This window comes from Pelodiscus sinensis, chromosome 1, assembly GCF_052426305.1.
Source record: "Pelodiscus sinensis isolate ZL-2025 chromosome 1, ASM5242630v1, whole genome shotgun sequence".
In the NCBI taxonomy this organism is placed as follows: domain Eukaryota; kingdom Metazoa; phylum Chordata; order Testudines; family Trionychidae; genus Pelodiscus; species Pelodiscus sinensis.
The window spans coordinates 21,186,758-21,213,214 of NC_143052.1; the positions used below are offsets into that span (position 1 = coordinate 21,186,758).

The 26,457-nt window shown below is 42.7% G+C and overlaps 1 protein-coding gene across 2 annotated transcripts in view; it reads left to right on the forward strand.

Moving 5' to 3' along the window:
- CACNA2D1 (calcium voltage-gated channel auxiliary subunit alpha2delta 1) overlaps positions 1 to 26,457 on the forward strand; it is a 653,332-nt gene that overhangs the window by 434,071 nt on the left and 192,804 nt on the right. For both annotated transcript variants that reach the window (XM_075926367.2, XM_006117144.5), the window contains exon 7: positions 18,596 to 18,727. In XM_075926367.2, the coding sequence (XP_075782482.1) occupies positions 18,596 to 18,727 (132 nt within the window). The remainder of the gene's footprint in view (positions 1 to 18,595; positions 18,728 to 26,457) is intronic.

Consider the following 26,457-nt stretch of genomic DNA (forward strand, 5'->3'; position numbering starts at 1 on the left):
ACACACACACACACACACACACACACACACAGAAAGAGAGAGAGAGCGTGTGCGTAGGGCTGGCCTTACCATGAGGTGAACTGAGGCGGCCGCCTCAGGTGCCAGACTGTTGGGGGAGGGCGCCACTAGGACCCAGAGTGTAGAAAATTGTGTCTGCTGCTGGTGCATATATATTCTCTCTGCTCTAGATGCACAGAAATGGTGGAGTGCTGTGCTGGAGGAAGGAGGGCACAAGAGACATAACAGGCAGGCAGGAGAAAAGGCGGCATGGGGGTGTTATTTGAGCTCCCCACCTCAGGTGCCAAATGTATCTGTCCCAGGGAAGATAATGGAGCAGGTAATTAAGGAAATCATATGCAAACACTTGAAAGGTAATAAAGTGATAGGGAATAGCCAGCATGGGTTTGTGAAGAACAAGTCATGCCAAACTAATCTGATAGCTTTCTTTGATAGGATAACGAGCCTTGTGGATAAGGGAGAAGCGGTGGATGTCATATACCTAGACTTTAGTAAGGCATTTGATACGGTCTCGCATGATATTCTTATTGATAAACTAGGCAAATATAACTTAGATAGGGCCACGATAAGGTGGGTGCATAATTGGCTGGATAACCGTAGTCAGAGAGTTGTTGTTAACGGTGCTAAATCCTGCTGGAAAGGGATAACAAGTGGAGTTCCTCAAGGGTCTGTTTTGGGACCCGTACTGTTCAATATCTTCATCAATGACTTAGATATTGGGATAGAGAGTACGCTTATTAAGTTTGCAGATGATACCAAACTGGGTGGGGTTGCAACTTCTTTGGAGGATAGGGACATAATTCAAAATGACCTTAGCAAGTTAGAGAAATGGTCAGAGGTAAACAGGATGAGGTTTAATAAAGAGAAATGCAAAGTGCTCCACTTAGGAAGGAACAATCAGTTCCATACATACAAGATGGGAAGCGACTGTCTAGGAAGGAGCATGGCGGAAAGGGATCTAGGGGTCATAGTGGACCACAAGTTGAATATGAGTCAACATTGTGATGCTGTTGCAAAAAAAGCAAATATGATTCTAGGTTGTATCAACAGGTGTGTTGTAAGCAAAACTCGTGAAGTCATTCTGCCGCTCTACTCTGCACTAGTTAGGCCTCAGCTGGAGTACTGTGTCCAGTTCTGTGCGCCACATTTCTAGAAAGATGTGGAGAAATTGGAAAGGGTACAGAGAAGAGCGAAAAGAATGATTAAAGGTCTAGAGAACATGACCTATGAAGCCAGGCTTCATGAACTGGGCTTGTTTAGTTTGGAAAAAAGAAGATTAAGGGGGGACATGATAGCGGTTTTCAAATATCTAAGAGGGTGTCACAAGGAGGAAGGAGAAAATTTGTTCCTCTTGGTTTCTGAGGACAGGACAAGGAGTAATGGGCTTAAAGTGCAGCAGGGGAAGTTTAGATTGGACATTAGGAAAAAATTCCTAACGGTCAGGGTAGTCAGATATTGGAATAAATTGCCAAGGGAGGTGGTGGAATCTCCTTCTCTGGAGATATTTAAGAACAGGTTAGATAGACATCTGTCAGGGATGGTGTAGACGGAGCTTGGTCCTGCCTTGAGGGCGGGGGGCTGGACTCGAAGACCTCTTGAGGTCCCTTCCAGTCCTATGATTCTATGATGTCAATGGATAGGGTCCTGCTAGGTTGACAGACATGAAAAACATGACATAGACCATGAAATAAGCCCTTCCCTGTGAAATCTGATCTCAGTTCTGGGGAGGGATAGGACTTGTTACCCCTCTTACCAACACCCCATGACTCCTGCCCTGATGTGGGGGGGGGGGGGGGCATTGTGCCAAGCTCCAGACAGCTGCTCTCCTTTGCTCCCTCTGTGACACCTGCTAGGATTCAGTGCATCCATTCCCCCGCCCCTCCCCATAGCTCCTGCTTGGGTTCAGGAGCTTTTGGCTCAGGGCTGCTGTCCCCCCGGCTCCTATGTGGGCTCTGGACCACCACAGCTCAGGGCTTCAGCCCCCACAGCTCTTGTTGTTTCTTGGGGCTTCCACCCTGTGGCTACTGACAGAGTTTGGGCACCCATTTTGGGCATGGGCCACAGCTTTCGACTTCTCCAATCCACTTTTAGATTGGGACACTCAAGGTTATAACATGGTGACATTTCAGATTGAAACATCTGAAATCATGAAAATGACTCAAGTGAACCTAGAGTTTTGCAGGGACCTGTTCACAGAGATACATACATTGATAAAAGCCTAGGATCTAGTGCTGCTTTTCTTACTGGACTCGTGTCATGTATAGAACATATAAGGGTATATGCTGGTTTAGAGTGTTGTCACTTCCTTAAAGTGGCATAGTTGCTCAGCCTTGCTTAGTGGGTCTTTCATTTAATAGAAAAGGACAGATGGTTTTGATAAGTATTTTGACTCTAGGGCAGATCCTCACCTGGTGCAAGTTGCCATAGCTTTATTGGCTACAGCTGAAGCTAAGAAAATTGCCATAGCTCCACTGCTTAGCTTCTATTAAAGCCAATGAAGCTGTAACAATTTGCATCAAAAATTTGCCTCTCTGTATAGAGTGAATAGGTTGTAATTGGTTTCTAGATATGAGATGGAGTACTTAAAGAAGCCAGGTGCAAATATTATTTCTAATACTATATATCAACAATCTATTTTGAGCAACTTGGTGTGATATCTTTTGTCATGTCCTGTACTTTTTATCTTTGTATGGCTGTTCCGCTAGCTGAAAATGTGTGACATGTGCTGTCAATTATAACAGATTAATATGGCCATAGCTGAAGCATATCAAAGCTGTTGCTGGAAATCACTAAGCAACACTTTATTCCAGATGGACTGACACATTTATTTAAGTACAGTCCAGTGTATTGCCTGTTGACAGCATATCTTCTGTCACTGGCAAGCCCAGTTATCCCTTCTCTCAGCTATGGTTTATTACTCTGTTTTAATTTATTTGACCCTTCACTCTTAGTTCACCAAACCACAATTGCATCTAAGCTGTCTAATCACTATATGCAGACAACACAATCACAAACAGAAGCATCGGTGTCTTGCTATGGTAAGTCCAGTGTTGCTTAGTTATAAACTCATCTGAGCTGTCTTATCGCTATGTACAGAGAACACAATTGCAAACAGAAGCAGCAGTGTCTCACCATAGTAAGTCCAGTGCTGCTTAGTTATAAACTAATTTTTAATTGATTTAAAGCATAATGGTTCTTTTCTTTTTTAAACAGGTCCTGCTAGGCAGGTCTTGCATATTTCAACTACAATGCTCTAAACTCATATTCTCAGCTGAAGTCAAACCATATGAAAAATTAAATGTGCCCACATATTTGCAGGATTTGGGACTGAGTTTATTATATTTTACTATGAAGCATGGCCCCAAGTTAAATATATGAAATTCAGATTCCAATTTTAATATAATCTTTATTTTATGAATTTGCAATACTCTGAGTCCTTGTTTCTAGGCCTGTGTTGGAAAAGCTAGTTGATTTAGCTTCAAGTTATTTGACAGGTGTTAGAAAACAGAATAGTCCTGGCCATTTTGGTTCCAGATCGCTGTTCACCAATTGTTCCATATTTTTTTATTTTCTTAAAAACAATTAACCATCATCCCCTTCCTGTTGTGTGGAAAGAATTTAATCTCTACATCTAAGCTTAAAAAGAATCCATTCTCATCAGGCACTAGTATTCCATAGTTATTTTTATGTAATTGTTACTAACTAGCAGTGAGATTTTGGCTTTTAAGATTAAAATGCCTGAACCTTTTGCAATAATATTTTTGTGAAATTTACAACAAATATATATTTCTTTGCTTTAAAAATGATTTGGTCTCTTCCTTACTAATGTTCTGGATGCTTAAAGCTTTTCCTTTAGGTATACTTCCAATGCTTTGATTCTTAACATCTCACAAGCTAATTGAGGTCAGTCTAAATTTGAACAAACTCTTAGTAATCAACACTTCCTATAATACCAGAGAAGTATGATCCAGGGGACATGTTCCAGGAGATAAGGCAGTAGCCTAGATTTTGGGATATCTTCATTTAAGTCCTGCTCTGCTGTTGACTCACTGGATTACCTTTGTGCCTTAGTTGTCCATCTGTGAAATTGGGATAATAGCACTTCCCTATCTTGTGGGTGTATTGTGAGGACAAAGCCATTAAAATTGTGTTGCCCTAGGCACTAGGATCATATCATAGAATCATAGAATACTAGGACTGGAAGGGACATCAAGAGGTCAGCAAGTCCAGTCCCCTGCCCTCATGGCAGGACCAAATACTGTCTAGACCATCCCTGATAGACATTTATCTAACCTACTCTTAAATATCTCCAGAGATGGGGATTCCACAACCTCCATGGGCAATTTATTCCAGTGTTTAACTATCCTGACAGTTAGGAACTTTTTCCTAATGTCCAACCTAAATCTCCCTTGCTGCAGTTTAAGCCCATTGCTTCTTGTTCTATACTCAGAGGCCAAGATGAACAAGTTTTCTCCCTCCTCCTTCTGACACCCTTTTAGATACCTGAAAACTGTCCCCCCTCTGTCTTCTCTTTTCTAAACTAAACAAACCCAAAATTCTTTCAGCCTTCCTTCATCGGTCATGTTCTCTAGACCTTCATTCATTCTTGTTGCTCTTCTCTGGACCCTCTCCAATTTCCCCACATCTTTCTTGAAATGCGGTGCCCAGAACTGGACACAGTACTCCAACTGAGGCCTAACCAGCGCAGAGTAGAGCAGAAGAATAAATTCTTAATGCATCCCAGAATCATGTTTGCTTTTTTTGCAACAGCATCACACTGCTGACTCATATTCAGCTTGTGGTCCCCTATAACTCCTAGATCCCTTTCTGCCGTACTCCTTCTTAGACAGTCGCTTCCCATTCTGTATGTGTGAAACTGATTGTTCCTTCCTAAGTGGAGCACTTTACATTTGTCTTTATTAAACTTCATCCTGTTTACCTCAGACCATTTCTCCAATTTGTCCAGATCATTTTGAATTATGACCCTATCCTCCAGAGCAGTCGCAACCCCTTCCAGCTTGGTATCATCTGAAAACTTAATAAGCGTACTTTCTATGCCAATATCTAAATCGTTGTGAAGATATTGAACAGAGCCAGTCCCAAAATAGAACCCCACTTGTTATACCTTTCCAGCAGGATTGTGAACCATTAATAACTACTCTCTGACGAGAGGGCATGTAAGTACTTAATTTGGCTGGCTGGGATAGTAGTTTACAGAACACCCAGTGAACAAGTGCCGTATACAGTAAAACTCCAATAGTCCGGCATCCAATAGTCCGGCATCAAAATGGCAAGAACCTAGTGAGTGAGCTTCAGCAAAAAATGAGTCACAAGGTAACAGCAGCAGCAGCTGAACTGAGCAAAAAGGGTAAAAAAGGCTTAAAAAAACTAAAACATTACATTATACTGTATACAGTATGTACAATAAAAAGGGTTAAGAACACTTTATGTACAGTATATAATGTATACAGTATATATATAACCAGTTTATAGTACCTCCTGATAGTCTGGCAAATTTGATAATCCGGCACCACCTAGGTCCCATAGGTTCCAGATTATCAGAAGTCTACTGTATATAACTCTGAAGTGTGGGTAATATGTATTGCATGTTAGGGCAGTTTGTTCTATTGGCAGAAAGGTTCCCCATAATGTCCCCCATTGTATGTGATTAAAAAAATACCACCTTATTATTGTATTATTGAAGTGCTTTGCTGCTTTGATGTCAAGGACACCACCAACTTTTGGAAACATGCTTTCAAGATTTGTTTGTTTTTAAATCTAAAGCAATGATAAGACTCTGTCCTGTGGTCAGTTCTCTACACCTGGCTACCAATCTACTGAATATAAACACAACAGATGAAAGTTTCAGGAAAAGCTCTTGGTGAAGCCATGGAGAGGAAACGGGAGGTGTAAAATCCTGGCCCCCATGGAAATCAATGAGTGTTTTGCCTTTCACTTCAGTCATACCAGAATTTCACCCTGAGAGTAGAATGTAATTTGGTATCAAGGAGAACAAGACACAGGAGTGTATCTGCCTCTTATTTCACTTGGAATACTACTGTAGACTACATAAAACACAAGCTGTTCCTTTTGTATAAAAATTCAGGTAGAGGATATAAAAAAAATCTTGGCAGAGTCCTTGGAGAAATAAGCAGCATTTCTGTCTGCATAGGCTGCTAGCTTCAACTCTAACCCCTCCAAAATCCCATAGCCCTTTGAAGAGAGAAACAGCTTTATTAATTCTTCAAATAAACATCCAGGACACACACTTTACAAAGACCTTAATTATAATTCATTCTGTAATACAGTTGCTGATGTATCCATGCTTCGAAAGGATTCCCTGCGTCATTTGTATTATTTTAGTATTTGGCTTTAGTTATACAGTGGGCTGTTGTTTTTGTATCCCTCCAACTGATTTCCTCTGAGGGAAGAGATCTCTAGGAATTGGACTTCTCCAGAGCATCCATCCTCCCATCCTCTGTTTTTTAATAGCAGATTTATCCAAAGCAAACCTTCGTACTACCTTTTTGCCAAGCTAAAATTACAGAAGTTAGGAAAATTCTACTATTTTTCAGTCTGGAAAGTTCATGCATGAGAATATTAGTGCATCATAAAATAGAAAGAGTCTTTCATATCTGCTCTCTATAAACTGAGGGAACAGGTTTTATCTCATAATCAGTTTCCTCACGTATGCTTTTTCATCGTACTCCCTTCGTACTCCGTATGCCTTGGATTTCTATAGTCTACGATGCAATTAGATAGATTAAACCAGTATGCCCATCTTCCCATTGCTCATTAATCTTCCATTTACATGGAGATTTGATTAGATTCCATTAGCCAAATCCACCAAAATGGTCTGTACCTTTTTAATATTTATGAAAATGTGGCATCCTTTAAAATAGATTTCTATATATTTAATTGGATGAACAGGTTTATTACTGAGTGCTTTACCTCTTTGTTAATTAGAGTCACTGTAAAAATCAATAATGCTTGTAGTTATCAAACGTAGCCTGTTAAAGTTGCCTTTCATTTATTGTAACGAACATCAAATATATGTCTGGTTTACTGCCACTGGTGTAAGAATAAAAGGAATGAACTCTCATTGTATACAGTATACATTCCATAAAGAAAGTCTTGAGAATTTGGTACCCTGAGAAATGTATGAAATTCATTTGTATAACATCTCTATTTTCAAGGCATCTTTAGACTACAGATAATATAAATTACAAAGAGGAAAGAAAGCTTCTGCTGTTTTGGCTTTCTTATGCCATAGTCAGACAAAAATACTTTTTCTCTTGACATGATGACTCATGGTTATTCAGAGCCTTTCTTTGAAAAAACTTCCCCTGCGTCTAGACTGCTGCTGCGTTCTTTCGAAAGTAAATTGAAAGAAAATGGCGGTTATTTCGACCGCGGAAAACCTTGTTTCATGAGGAATAACACCTTTTTTCAAAAGTGCTCTTTGCTATGTAATGCAAACTGTGCTTTTTCAAAAGAGAGCATCCAGACTGCCTGGGTGCTCTCTTTTGGAAAAGTGGCTTGCTTTTTCTAAAGTACTGGTTGTAGTCTAGACGCTCTTTTTTGAAAGAAGCTTTTTCGAAAGTATCTTTCGAAAAAGCCTCTTTCTAAAGAAGCTTATAGTTTAGACGTAGCCTTAAGGGGCTGCATTTTTCACACCACTGAGAGAGCTTGGTATGCTGGGGAAAATTCCCAGGGTAGACCAGGCCTTTGTTCTCCACGCCTGAGGTTTTCTTTTAAATGTCAATGTATTTTGGTTAACTTTAATGATACACCATTGTCTCTTCCTGGCTGGAAATTTGAAGTTGGTTTTGTGTAAACAACTAGCCTCCCCCTGCCTGATTACTTCATCCCCTGTTGTGAGGGGGTGCACCATAGTTACAATTACAATGTTCCAAAGCTATGCACATGTATAAAAATCTATCCAGAAGTATACATTCATAACTGGAACCTGTATTCGTACCTCCTAATGATCACAATATTACAAGTTTCATAAAATATAATATTTATGCACAACAACATTTTTGTACAACCAGTTGATTCAATTGCTCATTCTTTAGGATTTGGATGCCCTGTTGTTTCCCTGGGGTGTCTGGATCCTGTGATTTATAATTGTAAAACTTGAAGTTCAGAAAAAAAAGACTGTTATTATTGTGTTTGTGCTTCATATGGAAGAGTGTGGAGCAGCAGGGGTGAAAGAGTGCAAACTAGAACAGTAAGTGGTCAGAGAAAACAGATTGCAAACTAAGTAATAGCGAAAATAGTGTCAAACAAAAACCCTTCAATCTATATTGGCTGTAGTATGTCTAGGGGTATCACTTGTGTGGTCTAGCTTTCATAGTATTTGTATCCTATTTTATAGCTGATTGCATTAAACTACCACACACAAAAAATTAAGTTGAAGCTTTTAAAAAAATATATGTTTACATTATAAAGGAAAGAGTTTTGCAAACTGTGAATTTTAAAAATAGAATTCAAAAGATATTAAAATCTTTATAAGAAGAAGATTCCTCTATCCCTAGTTAGGAGAGAAATGTACTCTGCCACTGACAATAGGTTAGTGTGCATTTAAAAAGGGTTCATTTTTGTTTTATACAGCGTGACACATAACTCATTTAAACACTGAGTTTGTACTGGTGGAACTTTTGATGCTTAATTTACATTTTATTAATTGCTCTTGTTGAGATGTAACAGAAGCCTAATTCCATCCTCTGTTCTTGACATTTTTATTCTCATTTCCTTCTCCTGGGCATTTCTTTTTTTTTTTTTTATGAGCTTTTAGTGTGCCATTCTTGCTATTAGCATGTGGCGGCTAAACCTGTCAGCTTACATCATATGGCATTGCCAATTAATTTTCTTGATTTGATGTAAGAAACAACTGCATGCTATTTCTCAGTGTCTTCTCTGGTGACTCATTAATAGAAATATGTAATCCATAATGTCAGCTCTTTAATGGGGAACAGTGAACTCACAGGAGTACAGGATGTTTTACTATTTGAACTTCTAATCAAGAATATTACTTGTATATCGTAAAATTATGCTTTGGCAAGCTCTGATGTTGAAATTATTCAATTTCGTTGGGTTTTTTTCGAAACTTGTAATTCTTTTTTGTAACGTTCTCTGTATTTCTCTGCTGTGTATTACCTAAAAAATTCTGATTGACCTGTCCAACTAAATTTTATGATAGGATGAATTACTCATTAAAGGTAATTCCAAACCAAGGCTTTACACTTAATTTGTAGTTAAGACATAAGAAACGATTACATGTACTGTAAAAAAATCCCATTGAAAACAATTTCTTCCCTGCTTATTGAATTATTTTAGAAACTATTAGAACAATTTTAGAACCATATTTTATTAGTTCCTTCTGTCCTCTAAATGCCAACCTGGTACTTGGACAAAATGATAAAGGGGACAGTGTTCCTTTATGTTTCATTGGAGATGCCTGTTGAGTTTTTGTTAAAGCAAACAAACAAAATGTAGACAACTTGAATATAGCATGCTGTTGATGATAATTTCTGTTGCACATATTTATTTATTTCATTCACCAGTGAAAAAATAAGAACATGAATTTAAGTCTATTTGATATCTACTAAATATATATGGGTATGTCTACACTACCCCTCTAGTTCGAACTAGGGGGGTAATGTATGCATACCGAACTTGCTAATGAAGCCCGGGATTTGAATTTCCCGGGCTTCATTAGCATAAAGCCGGCGCCGCCATTTTTAAAAGCCGGCTAGTGCGAACCCCGTAGCTTCTCTAGAGAATATTATGCTGATTTAGGAGGTGAGGTGTGCACTGTCTGGTTTAGTTGAAATGTTGCTGGATTGTTTACATTAACTGGAACTTTTTTAGTGTGCCTAGTTTCACATTTGATATAATTTGCATCAGTTATGTGAAGGTCATTACTTGTGGCGAGCATTGTGACCAGTATGGTAGTGTTCATTCTTCTGTCTATTCACAGTTGGATGTTGTTGTTGGGTTGTGGGTTTCCATTTCCTTTCCCTTTTCCTTTCCCTTTCCTCCAACATGGTTATTTGTGCATTTGAAAGCAAGAGGACCCTAAAGCTGCAGACTGACCTAATGACATGAGGCTAGATAGCATTGGAAAAAGTTGCTGGAGAGGCAACAAGTTCTTCAGAGAACTTTTTATCTACACAACCACAGCCTTAATAGAAAGAGCACAAACAGGGAAGGACTAAGTGAAATATATGACAGACTTTCCCTTCCTGTTGAGCTTTATATGATGGGAGAAATTATGCCACCTCACAGTATAACTTGTGAGGTGAATTACTCCAGTACCTTCATTTGCAGTTCCAAAAATCACCAAACTGTATTTTTTAAATAGCCTCTACAGGGTCTTTAGTATTTGTGACAATATCTACAGATTTATAAAAAAATTCTCTCAGTATGTAGGTTTGTTTAGAAACATGAAGGAAATTACTCTTTCATTCTCAGCAGCACATACAGTATGACAGTAAAAGCTTTCAGTGATTGATGAGCATATTTAGCATTGTATTTCCTTAACATGTACCAGAAAGTATCTAAACTCTGAAAATGTAGGTTTGTAATAAAACCTATGAGGCAGCAAGAGCACTAGAATATACTTTCAGTAAAATTTCCATGTGTAGATGTTGTTGACTTGCTGACTGGGGGAGAGGTGAGGGAAGCACACTAGTGTGAACACATGAATAAATACATATATTCAAATATATCCTCCCTCCCATAGCCCAAAATTTGACTGGAATTATATATAACATTTACCACAATAATGTTGTATAAGGAGTGTGTCTCTGTGCTTTAAATCAATGAGTCAACTTCATTAAAATGAGAGATGGAAACCCATTGCCCACCACAGCCATACTAAAAGACAGTCACTTTTATGCAATACATGAATTGCTGAGGAGGTTCTTTTTGTTCCCTCCAGTGTATGCATAGCTGCATCATTAGGGAGCAAACAGTAGCTGACATCTCTTCAGAGATAGTAAATAGCTCCCAGGCTTTTCAAATAAAGTCATATATTGTCTTCTATTCAGGCCAGGGCCTATACATTAAATAAATCATCAAAACTATGTTCTTCCAGCTTTGTTTAAAAGAGAACAATAGTGCAGTGTTTTATTGATTGCATTTGCAGAGGCAGATTGAATCTAGGGCTTGTCAAGGCTCCTGAATCCCGTGTCATAAATAAGAGAGTGGGGAAGAATGGATGTATTTCAATGGAATTAGCAGGAAAGAATCATGTTGCCCATTGTATGATGATGGATTTAGTTTTTTTTTCCCTGCCCATGTCAAGTGGGAGGTAGCAACAGTAGTGCATTGAAGAGTCACTCTCCAAAGACCAAGGTCTGTTTTTAAAAGAGGATTTTAGAGGTAAGCTAGTTATATAAAATTCATCAACAGCTTCTTCCTCTTACAATGGTGTGCTTCAAAAGGTAAATAAGTGATTCTAGCAAATGCCATTTCTTATTTGAGCTGGCCATGACAAGTGATCAAATACCCATTTTAGGAAGGTCCAATTTTTCAAAACAACAGAAAAATAAATGCAGATATACTGTAGTAAATATAAGAGACATATTTGGGAAGCCCATAGAAATCCAAATCTTACAATTTAGATCATGGTCAGCTGAATTTAGTATCTCTGGAGGGGGTGATTTACTTATGTGCAAAATGAGTTGATAATTTAGGAGGGAGTGGTTTGAGGAATTGCCGGGGGGAGGGTTGTTTGTTTTTGTTTGATTAAGATGACTTTTCGTAAGGTGGAACGCATCAGAGGTATTGATGCTAGAAGTTTAACCAAAATCATATGTTCATCAGAGGCATCAGTTTGAAAATGCCTATTAGCAGTGGTATTGCAAAAATGGTAAATCTCATTACCAGCAAATGTCGGCATGCTTTTCTATTTACAAGGAGAGAACATCCGTCAGCATTTGGAAAGCAACATTAAGTTTCTTGAATAAATACACATTTTGAAAGTGATTGTGAAAGCTAAACTTCCTTACAATTACTTCTTCACTCCCTGTGACTTTGGGTGGATATTCTGTTTGCAGTAGAAGCTGCTTGTTGTAGAGTAAACACACAAATATCAAACCTCCCCCCAGAAAGGTTGTTTTAATGACCATATGTTGTGGATAACAGCCTTCCCCCACTGCATTGTACATATTTGTTTACATGATAAGTTGCTGTGATCACAGTGAGTAAATTAAAAGGAAGCTGATACAAAATGAAGTGTACAATTGTGTGATCTATTTTTTAAATTAAAAGCTGAAACAGTCACTATATTAATTTATGGAATACTGGAAAGAATTGGTTTTTTTGAAAATGTGATGGTAGAGATGCTATTAGTATCATTAGCAGCTTTCTCCCAGCTTTTATTCTTCTTTAACAGGGGATGGAATGAGTTGCTTTTGCTGGTCTAATTAAACTCCACTCATAACCCTGTTTTCAGGCATTCAGACTTAACAGGAAATAGTTTTTTTTTTCCTTCTGGACTTTCTTTTTTCATTTTTAAAATGCATAAATAAGGGAAAAAAGTCTCTTTCAAATATGCAAAAATATTATTTTAAGGCATAGTATTTAGTCTAAAATTCTTAAAGTAGGAGGTCGGGTGTTTGGGAGACAATTAAAATATAAAAGAGTCTTAAAGTTAACTGTAGCATCTTTTCTCCACAAATATCTAAAATAGTGAAGTGGTTTTGCCATATAAAACCATGGAGAAAAATCAGAGGATTTATTAATCAAGAAAATTATTATATCAGTAAGATCCTTGTCAATATAGTATATAGATATTTAGATATGTGATCGTTCTTTTTTCCACTTGTTAACCCATGATTATTATTTATGTGTAGGCTTTTCTGGGATACTCTTTACTGTAGTATTTAAGCACTTCATATACTTCCATTAAATTATAAGGAAGTATTGCTATCCTCATTTTATGAATGGGGAAACTAAGTTATGAAGAAATATAGGTCCTTCCTTAATCAGCAAGACACTCATCCATGTATGTAGTTTTTCACTTGTGCTCACATTCATTGCTATTTAGCTAAGCACTTAAGCATATCATGAATTCCATTGACTTCAGTGATCTAAGTGACTTGTCCAAAGTTATACTGGAAGTTTGTGCAGCAGTGAGACTAGCACCTCTGTCTTCTGAGTCTCTTTTCTCTTCCCCGTGTCCTTAATTTAAAGAAATCTCATACCAAAATTTGCACTGATTTCACTGGGACCAGGATTCCACTTTTAGGTGTTCAGTCATGTAAGGAGGGTCCAGGACAGAATCACTGCACAAATTAAAAAGAGTGTTACAAGAACTGTTCAAAGATTTCAGTGCTTTATTATGTAATTATACAATAGATCAGACTGGCTTGAAATAATATAATTGCACAATAAACATTTTAAAAACTATAGTTGAGTACTTACTGGTTTTGAGTGAAATGTTATTTCTCGAGTAAATATGTATTTAATTACATATTTGACAAAGAGACTGGATATATAATAAAGAGTATTGGTTACAGGGGATCTGGATCTTAGGAGCACAGAAAGCACTTTTAAAACTTTACAGAGTAAATCTTTCACCAAACACACAGAGTACCAAATGTTCCATTTGCTTTAAAACACAAACCAATGAAATGTAATGTTAGCATTTATTTATCTAATTACAAAAACCGATACAATCTAGAAGTGGATCTTAACTGCAGAGATTGCACTAAATTTTTATTCTTGGTTCTTCCCACCACCTTACCTGTAAAGTTTTACAGAAGAATGCCTCTTCTTTATCTGACAGATGTCCTAACTTTATTTAGTCCACCTTGAATTTCCTATGGACATTTCTGTAGAAATATGACAGAGAATTCTTATTAACAGCAACATTCTAAATGTATTTTTGTCACTTTTGATATATTTTTTTCCTTTCCCGCTTTTTTAATTCAGTTTGGTAATGAGTGTATTACAGCCTGTAGAACATATGTATTTCAGTCCTAAAGTGTTATTTATGATGCCATCAGACAAGACAAAGGAAAGCATTCGTGACCAACTTCTAAATAAAACCTCACTCATTTCTAAGAATCTGAATGCCAAGCTGTTCCCTAATGTTACTGATTTCTTTGGAAATCAGTTGTATTTACAGTTGATAAAGTGTGCAAACATTATTCAACTTCATTATTTGTTCATTTGATTAGTATTGGCATGTAGCATTCTTTATAAACCCCCTACTATTTTTCTTACTAAGACATATAACATGCTAATATAAATATTTGCAAAAGTAACACAGGGGATCAGTCCAGAGCAGTTTTGTGAATATGAATAGCCATGTCACTGGCTGCATAGTGTTTACTGCTGATCATGCTTAAGCATATGAATTTCCTTGTATTTCAAGTTCACTGTGGAACTGGCCCCGTTCATAAATATTAATATGCACAGAACTGATCTTTCTGCAAATGTGCAAATCCATAAACATGAAATCCTGTTAATTTGCTATAATGAGCACTGTCTTGGTTGCTGGTACCAGCTCAGTTTTATAAATCTAATGTTGTTTAATTAATTGTTTTCTCTTTTCCATAGAATCATTCTTAAATAATAGCATTTAGCTTGAAAGGGAGACCTTCATTAAATTTTCCAATGACTTTTATGTTGTTTGTTGGTATCACCTTTCTTTGTCCCATGGCTAAGTCGTGTGACCAAACAGGTTTTGTGATTACAATGCTCTTATTTACTTGTACATAGCCTGGAATCAAGAATAGAATGCCCTGTCAGAAACAACACATTTCACAGAACAAAGCTGGTATACAAGAGCATGTCTACACTACAGAGTTATTTTAAAATAACTCATATTATTTCAAAATAACAAGGTGAGCATCTACACAGTAAGATCATTATTTTGACATTATTTTGAAATAATGGGGTTCTTATTTTGAAACAATAAATCTTCATTCTGTGAGAAATAACGCCTACTTCAAAATTGGTATTTCGAAGTAGGGTTAGTGGGGACAGCACAGCTGTGCTTATTTTGAAATAATTGGCCTTCAGGGCTTGTCACAGCTGCTTTGGTGGCCACTCTGTCCACACCCCACAAAATGTGATAGTTTCCCTTCCTCTGCAGCCTTTAAAGCTGCAGGATGAAGGGAAAGGGCTCACGGCACTACACCAGACCTGCAAGCCCCATGCCACACAGCTGTCTGCAGAGGAACCATGGCAGACTCTAGCTTTCCCTCTGAGTCCACCATGGATGCAAGTGAGCCTATACCCAGCTTGGAAGCCCCACTCCAGGGGTGAAACAGGGTATCCTCCTGGCCTGGTATGGAGATCCTGCATCTCATTGAGGTCTGGGGGAGGAGACCAACATCCATGATCTCCACACCAAGAGGAAGAATGTCAAAGTCTACAGCCAAATGGTCTCCAGGCTGGCCCAGAAAGGGCACAGCTGCGCTCTGGACCAGGTCTGGATGAAAATTAAAAAACTCCATCAGTCCTATACAAAGGCCAGGGAGCAAAGTTTCCACTCTAGGGTGGCATACCATCCTGGGAGGGGGGCAGTTCAAAACCCCCACCCGTCATAGACTGTGACCTGTCCATGTCCATCATCAGCCTCCACAAAGGTGGGGCTGTGTAGGAGGAGGAGGAGGACAGCGATGCGTGGGAGGAAGAAGAGGGCAGTCTTGACACTATGCCTGCCCGTCAGGAGGAGGTCATCACCCTGGAACCAGTCTCCCCCTCCCAGGACTTCTCTCAGGCTTGGACCAGGCCTGGGAAGGCACTACAGGTGAGTTCCATAATTTCCTTAGACACATGCAGGGGAGGTGGTGGGCTGCGAGGGCTGCGCACTCCTCACTTGGCCTTCTCAGCCTAGGGTTCACATGTGGGTACACACGGAGCACCAGTCTGGAGCACTGAGCCCCATGAAGCTCTCACACTGGAACCTTTTGCTCCTTCTCACATAGGCCTGCCTTACTTTTGACCCCTTGATGGGACACCTTCCCACTACTACTAAGGAGGCTGGAGTCATGGGAACACACTGCAGTGCCACACATGGTACAGGCTCGTGCCCACACTCTTGAGCAGCATCTGCTCCCGGGCAAGCACTGATCTTGTGATCCCCAGCATGGGCGCCTGCCGGGGGGAGAGAAGGGAGTATAGTACCACCCTACTTGAAAAATGGCATCTGCTGCTCCCCCAACACCCTCCCCCTCTCCTTCAGTGGGCAGAGACAGCAGATCTCTCTCTGCAGACATGGCATTCACAGGACCTGGAAGGAAGCTGAGCTAGCCTGTCCCCTCCTCCTTCCTGCAGGCTCCAGTTGTGGTCAGCACCTTCCCATGGGAGGCTCCTTTAGGCAACAAATGGCCTTGCTCAAAGCACTTTGCCATCATGAGAACTGAGACCTTCGGTGTTGGCTCAGGTACTAGGGCTAGGCTTTATGCACAGTGTCTCCAGGGTGACTGCCCTTCTTGCTTTTCTTCGCAGCTGAACCAGATGCAGGCACGGTGCGTCCACTGTCTCCAGCACCATTAGCAGAGGCACCCCAGGACGACCTGGCGGGGGAACACCTCAAGTGCCTGTGTGCCCTACAACACAATTTTGAAGCAGGGTGACCAGGACAGTTCGCTGACCGGGAGGAGCACCGTGCTGACCAGGAATGGTGCCACACCAACTGGGAGCTGCTGCCCCAGCAGCAGGAAACACTATGTGCTGCGTTCCACTTGCTTGCTGCCATTGAGCACTCCTGTGGCTACGCTTCAACACCCACTCCTGTCCAAGTAACTGCAGCACCCACTCCTTCCAAGTCTCTGTAGTACCCACCCCTGCCCCCATATCCCCAGCGTCTCCTAGCCTCCCCCCTCTCCTCTCTGAGGGCTGTGCACACGAGGTGGAGTGACCTCTCAGGCAGCTGAAATGTCCCGAGGAGTCTGAGGCAGGCACCAGACCCAACCCCATCCATGAGCCCTCTTCCCCCCTCGTCCCTTCTCTTTTCCCCTCATTCCCCCCTCATGGGCTCTTTCACCAGTCCCTCCCTGGTTTTATAGTCCCCAAATAAAAAACACAGATTTTATTGTTTCACAACAAAAGGTCTGGTTTATTTTCTCTGCAGGGGATGTGGGAAGAGAAGAAAGGAGGGTGGGAGAAAAAAAGCACACAGGGGCAATGCAGAGGCCTCTTGTGGGGAGGCCTTGGGGAGAGTCTCACAGTGGCCTTGGCTGAAACTCTCCCTCAAGGCCTCACAGATGCACACAGCTTCACAGGGTTGCTGGAGACCCTGGGAGGGCCCCACACCACTTCCCACAGCAGGAGCAACCCCAAGTACCCCATCCTTGGCAGGGCTTTGTGAAGCCAGAACTTCAAAACCTCTAAGGACCGAGATTCCACCCTCTTCTGTAGGGAAACTATTAGAGTAGTTTTTCACCCCTCTTGTGAAAATAGCAAGAGAGTCAACTCTGCATATGCACAGGCTGATGGTCTATCTCCCCATGCCAAATTGGTTCCCAACAGAGTGGTACTTGTCTGGTGTAGCGAGCTTCCAGAGGGTGATAGTGAATCACTGCTGGAGGGGAATGGTGGGTCGCATGTGGGGGTCCCATTGCCAAAGGGCAGGGGCGAGCTATTCACAGAGCTCCAGGAAGGTGTCCTTCTGTATGTAGAAGTTCTGGATCCACTGCTGGTCATCCCACCACTCTAAGACAATCTTTTAGCACCGGTTGGAACTGGTGTCCCGGCACCAGAAGCAGCAGTGCACGTGTGCTGGGGAGAATGGAAGGGACTGTGGGGTAGGAGGAGTGCCCAGGACTGTGTGAGAAGGTGCCCCAGACTGAACTGGCCGTCTTGGTCATGCAGTGCCACAAGCGTGGCCTGCTTTAACTGCACCAGAAGGTGCAGCAGGAGGTCTAAGAGCCTGACACTGCTTTGTAGCACATCTGGGTCCATGGTAGTAGTGCTGTGGCATCCACAAGGGCAACTAGAGCACGCAGTGTGGTGTTTGCTCTCCCTCAAGCAAGTAGGCAAAGGTGAAGAGTCTGAGACATGGCTGTAGAAGGGTGCCCCTTTAAGCACAAGCTTCAGATAGCCTCAGGCAGCAGCTCCAGGAAGTGACTGCTGGTCTGATGCCCTGCCTGAAGTGCTTCCAGGGGCCTTAAATGTGATTCAGGCTCCGATGAGTGTGGACACGCTATTTCGATATTTTACTATTTCTGTGAGGATTTGTAGTATGGACACGTTATTTCAAAATAGTTATTTCAGGAGTTATTATTTTGAAATAACTTATTTCAAAACAACCTTGTAGTGTAGACATAGCCCAAGAGAATAAGAATAATCTTTGCATATAGATGATGCACTGGAGGAAAAAAGCAGTACAAGAATATTAAAGAATGTTAAAACTTTCCATGAGGACTGTATTTCCCCAAATGCACTCTGTGATTACTTAAATTACATTTTTCTGGAGTAGTTGTTCTAATAGATTACTCAACCTCGGCACTCTTATTTGTCATGGTAAATCCTTCACTTATTTTTAAGAAACGATGCTAATTTTTAAATACCTAATTTTGTGATACCAAATATGTTTCCTCTTTTACAGCTACAATAGTGTTAAATGAACTCAACTGGACTGGAGCACTGGATGATGTATTCAAAAGGAACAGAGAAGAAGATCCAACTCTGTTATGGCAGGTTTTTGGCAGTGCAACTGGACTAGCCAGGTATTATCCAGGTAATTGCAAGTTTTTAATCAATTGCATTGTGTCCCAGAAATACAGTAAGCGATTCCCCCTTATTTATCAAAATAATCCTGTGACAATTAAAGGTAATTTAATTTTCTCAGAACAAAATGATAAGTGATCTGGTTCTCTTGTTAGTTTCCATGCTGTAAATTAGAAGTAACTAGCTGGAGTTACCCGGCATTGCTTGGGAAACCAGAGTAACAAAATGCAGAAAAACAGTAGTCCATTATCTTTTTATGAATGGTAGAAAAGTTGCACTGATTTCTATAGAGATTAAAATATAGATCCGCGTCATCACCGGAGGGGAGCGGGGCGCGACCTCAGGTGGAGGGGAGCTTACATGTGGGATGGGCGCCCCAGCTCGCGCCCAGGGCTGAAGGTGCTGCAGGGGGCAGGGCGGATGCCGGCGTGTGTGTGGGGGGGGAGGAGCGGAGAGGATTGCTTATGTAACCTCACGGGTGGGAGGTGGTGAGTCCCAGATGGCGCTGGAGGATGCAGGCGGCGGGCATGGGACCTAGGGTGGGGGGGGTGGCCCCTGCAGTGCAGCATGGCAGGTTATTTTTTGGTTTTTACAGCTTGAGCTTGGTCCCGATCGGGTCCAAAAGTACCTTAAAATCTTCTCCTGGATGAAAGGTTATCCCATGAAAACTTTGGTTGTGGTAGCTCTTATAGTGTCTAAGGGTATGTCTACACTACAAAGTTAATTCGAACTAACGGACATTAGTTCGAACTAACTTTAATAGGCGCTACACTAGCGCTCCGCTAGTTCGAATTTAAATCGAACTAGCGGAGCACTTAGTTCGAACTAGGAAAACCTCATTTTATGAGGATTAAGCCTAGTTCGAACTAGCTAGTTCGAATTAAGGGGTGTGTAGCCCCTTAATTCGAACTAGTGGGAGGCTAGCCCTCCCCAGGTTTCCCTGGTGGCCACCCTGGCCAACACCAGGGAAACTCGTCTGCCTCCCTCCCGGCCCCGGACCCCTTAAAGGGGCACGGGCTGGCTACGGTGCCCGTGCCAGGTGTAAGCCTGCCAGCACCCAGCCAGCAGACCCTGCACCTGCTGAGCCACCCACCCGATGCCCCCAGCCCTCCCCCTCTTCCCGGGACCAGGCTGGCGGCTCCCAGGAGCTTGCCCGGGACCGCAAAAGGCGGGCACCCGCCTGGGCTAGTGCGGACATCGTGGACCTCGTCCACGACCTCCGCACTAGGCACAGGAAAGTGGCCGGCTAGGGCAGGAGAGCTGCCAGCATGGCCACCCAGGAGCAGGTGTGCAAGAGAATCAAGGGGGTCCACTGAGACCCCCGACCCTGAGCCCTGAGCTTACAATGGCCGTATTGGGTCAGACCAAAGGTCCATCTAGCCCAGTAGCCTGTCTGCCAACAGCGGCCAACCCTAGGGACCCTGGAGGGGATGGACCGAAGACAGTGACCAAGCCATTTGTCTCGTGCCATCCCTCTCCAGCCTTCCACAAACCTTGGGCAGGGACACCACTCCTACCCCCTGGCTAATAGCACTCCATGGACCCAACCTCCATGACTTGATCTCACTTCCCTTTAAACTCTGTTCTAGTTGTAGCCTTCACAGCCTCCTGCAGCAAGGAGTTCCACAAGTTGACTCTTTGTTTTGTGAAGAACAACTTTCTCTTACTAGTTTGAAGCCTGCTACCCATTCCTTTCCTTTGGTGTCCTGTAGTCCTTCTTTATGGGAACTAATGAAGAACTTTTCTGTATGCACCCTCTCCACCCAACTCCTGCTTTTAGAGACCTCTATCCTGTCCCCCCTTCGTCTCCTCTTTTCTAAGCTGAAAATCCCAGTCTCTTTAGCCTCTCTTCATACGGGACCTGTTCCCAACCCCTGATCATTTTAGTTGCCCTCCCCTCTCCCACCCTCTCTCTTCCCCTCTCCCACCTCCTTTTCCCAGTCTCCCCCAGTTTTGTTCAATAAAGACAGATTCCATTTTGAACACAATTGTCCTTTATTTTGTACATCAAGAAGAGGGGCTAGGGAAGGGTAAGTGGAAGGAGGTGAGGGAGGAATGGGGTACGAGCCCCCGATGGGGAGGACTGGGCTGGCTCTGCGGGCTTCTGGGGGTGGAAGCTCTTCTGCAGCCCCCCAATTGCCCCCTCTCCCCAGATGGCAGCTTGCGGCAAGTGCAGCTGGTCTGATGGCCGAGTGCTGTGACGTGCCCAGTGTGGGTACTCCGGGCAATCCAAGCCAAGACTGCTTTGCAAGCGGGGCACCCCTGAGAACTGTCTGTCCGGGGTGGGGGTCGGGACCCTTTAAGCACAGCCCTCGGCTAGCCTGAGACAGCATCTCCACGCTCTAAGTCCTCCTCTGATGCCCTGCCGGCACTGCTTCCGGCCATCCTTAAGCCTGGTTCAGGGTCCACTTAATGTGGACATGGTAGTTCGAATTAGCAAAACGCTAATTCGAACTAGTTTTTTAGTCTGGATGCGTTAGTTCGAATTAGCGCTGTAGTGTAGACATACCCTAAGTTATTAGCACACGAACTTACAAACATTCTCCTTTATATATTAGATTCTGTTAACTTGAAGAAATTGTTTTGATACAAAACTGGTATGAGAGGGAAACTGGTTTCAGAATATTTCATCAACAGCAACTCTGTACTAAGAGATGGATTTCAGGAGTAGAATGTTACTTGAAATATTGTGAAACTGCACTTTTTCTAGATGTACTTCTCTATCAGTACATCTACACCTCCAAACAGGAGTCTTATTCCCAGTTCTACAAGACGTACTCCTGCTAGCTGTCATCCAGCTAGAGGACTGAAAATAGTGTAGAGCGACAGCAGAGTGAATGGTGGGAGAAGCTCTCTTGCTATAAGACACATCTATCTGAGACCACAAGCAAATACTTACGACAGCTCCCGTTGCTTGAATCACTAGGACTACCCTCTGGTTTTTGGCTACAACTGTACTTACACAATGGAGATAGATCTTCTGGTGTTTGAGTTAACGCCCAGGGCCTTTTCTCTCCAACCCAGCCAACTCTCCCCAGCCAGCCTGGGGCCTGTTCTTCCCCCTCCCAGCCATCCCCTACCCGCTTGAGGCCTGTTCTTTCCTCCCTCCCTCTGGCCACACCTCCAGCCTATCTGAGACCTGCTCTCTCTCCTCTCTCCTAGGTACAGAGTAGGGGGAGTATTTATTGGTGTGCTGGCAGGCAAGATGGCAGAGTCCCAGCCCTGCTGGCCACTCCCTTGGTGGTAGGGTTGCCCTCAGTGGCCACTCTCATATCATGTCACTCGGAATAGCAGCTCCTTCCTTCGCATGCTATGGAAAATTGTCCTTTTCCCGGAATTCCCAGTTTTTTCTGGAACAAACAAACCCTGACCTTGCTTTAAGTTAGGAGAAGAGGAAGTTGTATGCCAAATTTGATGTCCCTAGCTCTTACCGTGTAGGAGGAGTTCTTGAACAAACGGATTTGCAGACAGATTCACAGACACGCTCTAACATAGATAGATAGATATGACAACAGAGGAAATTATAAAATAGCGTGGGATCATTTGCTCGTGAGGTTTGTATCTGTCTTGCTCCATGAATGCTTGATTCAATATTATGGCAGATAATCTTACGGTTAAACTTAGAATAAGCACAGTTGTATGATGGGTTATTCATTCACCATATTCAAGACCTCTACTGATTAGAGCAATGCCACTAAATATAAAACAAATTAATAAAACTGGAGTTCTTTTGACCTACATATATTCTACCTGTCAAAAAATCAGTTCATTGTATCATAATAATTATTATAAGAAGATACAGTACTTTTTTTGTGACGGTACTACCTTGCACACAGTACTGGCACCTCCAGACGCAGTACCAGCACCTCCAGTCAGAGCTTTCCCCCTGGAGTACCGGCACCTTTTTATTTTACAGAAAAAAAAGCACTGAGAAGATATATACATTAATAGGTTTAAGACTCCTGTGCACTTTGTTGGGTGAATATATTTCATAAGAATAATCTATTTTTTTATATTAGGTATGTTCTCTACACATGTGCCTTTATTGTTAAATTGTGCATTCTTTTTTTAAAATTACACTATAACAAACAGAAGCATAAAGTTATAACTGCTATAACAGGAACTGGTTAAGAAAACCTGTCAGGGTGTCTCCTCTTCTATTCCTGGCAGATTACTGGCATTTCTGAGGGTGGGAAGTTTACATTAATACTATTGTTTTGGGATTAGCATAAGTGCTGTCATTGACTGTTAAGCTCCTTTGGGCTAATCATGAGAAAAGGATATAATATAGTACTTCAGTCCAGTGGAGATCACCATGCTGTTGGTTGATGAAATAACTATAGTGAAAGTTAATGAGTAAATAATAATGAAAAGGCTACTTTCACATTTCCCTTGTTACAAGGATCTTTGTAACTATACTTATTAGTGCTATGCCTTGGGGCACCATTAAAAAGTCATGATAAATCACTAGTTATTATACACTGGTGTATTCAAGTGCAGGGAAATATCTGTGATGTCTCGCATTCCACTGTTATATAACTGCTGGTAGCAGCTGGCGCTCTTAAATGGCAGTCATAGTTGTCATATAGCCTTGAATGTATTTTGAAAATACATTTCCAGCAATTAAATCTAGATTAGCTATCTATTTTAGGTGCTTATATCCATAACATCTGAGTGCCAGATATACCATCTTTAAGGTATTTATCCTCCCAACACCCCTAAGTGGTAGGGAAGTGCTTTTATTTCTGTTGTACAGGTAGGTGGGAACCAAGACTAAGTGACTTGGCCAAGATCAGAGAGGGCATCTGTTGACAGAGCAGGAAATTGAACCTAGGTCTCCCCATTCTCAAGTTAGAACATCCTTGCAATTTTTGGATGCTAAGGGGATCTTTAGCTTAAGTACAACGAGCGTTGCTTCAGAGTGAATGAGGAAGCCAAAAACCACACCGCTCAGGGGAGAGTGGGTGGAGAGAGAGAGAGGCAACCAGCTGAATAAAGAAAGTTATTTATTTCCAGGTACAGTAAAACTCCAATTATTTGGCATCCAGTGATCCAGCACTCCCGATAGTCTAGCACCAACTAGAACCCAGAAGTGCTCCGGCCAGCCGGACAATTAGAGCTGCTGGTGTGGAATGGCGCGGCGAGAGGTGAACCCTCCACCGTTTTGCAGGAAGGCAGGGGAAGCCCCGCGCCACCGCCAGGAGTTTCCGGGAGGGTGTCAGCCGACGGTCAGGGCAGTGAGTCCCTTATGACCGGCTGAAGTTCTTTTAAATTGTGCTTGGTTCTGTTACAGCAACTGAAGGAGTCAGGTTAAAGCTTAAACAGTTACTATTTTATTGTTACAGGGTAAACTTAGTTGTTAAATGCTACTACTGTGTTACAGATAAAACAGCCACTACAAAGGACAGGACAGAAATTACACTAATAAGTCACTTACAGGTACCATGAAACCCTTTTGGTTCTCTGAGCTCTTATTAAATGCATGCAAAATAGACACATAGCAGGTACATATTCTCACCCCTGCGTTCCAGACTTGGCGTGGCCAGCGTCTTTCTCTCAATCCCTCGGGAAGAAGTAGGGCGAGGTTGGGCGTCCCACAGACCTCGGGAGACAATCAATACCTGCCAGCAGGTATAGATGATTGGAGCTCAAATGGGGTGGGCTGCTGAACCTCCTTTATACTCCTTGGGTTATGTAGGCTTCTTCCTGGGCTCAAGTGGCCAATTAGGAAAAATGGCTTTGAATGCCAAGTTTCCCAGGAAGGGTGCAAAGCATAATTTACACCTGGGAAAATGCAGACAATGGGCACCTCTGGTATGTGATGGGCGAAGATTCCTCTCCTGGGACAGTGCAGGCGTGTCAATTACTGGTACTAGCCATCAGGGCGACGGGAGGCCCCGGGTCGTCAGCTAGCCCATTTACTGTCTGGTTTCTGTTTATGGTAGAGTCAGGGACAGGCAGCACACCTGCGTTCCCAGGGCATCAAAGGCTGACTGCCTTTCTCTTGCTCTCGGGGGGGGGGGGGGGACAAGATGGGGTTTGTGTCTGGCTACAGAGGGGAGCAGGCTTTCCACGCCCCAGACCGCAGTAGTTATCACCGAGCAGGGGGCTGAGGGGCAGCACTGCGGGACCAACTCAGCAGCACCGCAGCTGCTCCGCTCCACCACTTGTCCACCGCTCGTCCGTTTCAGCTGCTTCCCCAAGTCCTCCGCTGCCACTGCTGAAACTGACGAGTGGCGGACAAGCGGCGGAGCAGAGCAGCTGGAGTGCTGTTGGGTTGGTCCCGCAGCGCCGCCCCTCACCCCCCTGCTTGGCACCTGGCAGCACCTCGCCTTCCTGCAAAACGGCGAAGGGTTCGCCCCTCACTATGCTGTTCCCCGCCTACCCCCCAGACGCAGTGCGGGTCCCGGCAGATCGGTCACAGCCCCCTGCCGGAGTACCTTCTGATACTCTGGCATATCTGATAATCCGGCACCACCTAGGTCCCAAAGGTGCCAGATTATCAGAAGTCTACTGTAGTAACCATACAAGGGGAGCCAAACAAAGAAAACAGTTACAATTAAATCTAACTTACATCTGAGTTAGGGCTAAAAATTATAACTGATCACATGAGACAGGGTCAGGATGCTATCTCTAGAGAGAGAGAAATCTCAGCAGGGGTGGCTAGTGAGCATTGGCTGATTCAGCCGTCACCTAGGGTGCCGTCTTCAATGGGGTGCCCGGGGCGCCCAATGATGACATCACAGCCATTGACAGCCATGCAGGCAGGGATGCCGATCGCGCGTTCCGCCTCAGGCGCCAGCTGCCGCAGCCTGCCTCAGGCCGCCCCTGAATCTCAGCATTCCATGAAGCGTGAATCTATCAGGATTCCCAGGTAGTGATGGTAGCTGCAGGTCCAGGAGGTTGGAGACAGGAAGAGAAGAGCCCCCAGCATGATCAATCAGGAGCAGATGAAGTCTCAATGGGACTGATGCAGAATTTAAATCCATGCATCAGAGCACTTTAATTCAGTATGGGTAAGGGTTTTTGTAGGGAAAGAATAATGGTTGAAGGCAGAACACTAGATTTATTTATAGGCAAGCTGATCTTTTAAGAGAGCATTCCAAAGTTATGTTATTTAGTCTAGATAATAACTGCTTAACCCTGGGTATTGATGGTGTTTCTTCAATGAGCTCACAATGCAATTAACAGCTTTAGGATTTTGGATACCAGTAGAAAATGTATTACTAGATTTGGCTTGATAACTAGTGACTAGTCGATTTCCAACTCAGCATTTGCTTATCGGGTAGCTGACCAGTTGCTTACAGCTTTACTACGCTTGCATGCCTAGAACTTATATGGTGTGATGACTGAAACATGGCAGCTCTTTGAATGCAGAGGAAGTGCCCGGCTCTCACAGTCAATGTTGTGTGCAATCAGCACGCACGGTAAGTGAAGTGCATGTCATTTCAGTGATACCAGTAGGAAAATCCATGGAATCTAGCAACTCTGCGCATGGGCAACAGTAAAGAAAATGTGTTGCAGGACACACATAGAACCATGATGGGCCACAACTTTCCCATCACTGTTGCATACTAGTGGAGATGCCTTTTTGTTCCATCTTTGATGCAAATGAGATCAGGGGAATTTTTGAAGGGGTTTAGGTGTGTCTTTCCCTGCTGCTTTTTCTTCTGCTCAAGAAAAGGCTGGGGAAGGGAGGTTGTTTTTGAGTCAAACAGGTTCCCCAGGAGCACAAAGCTG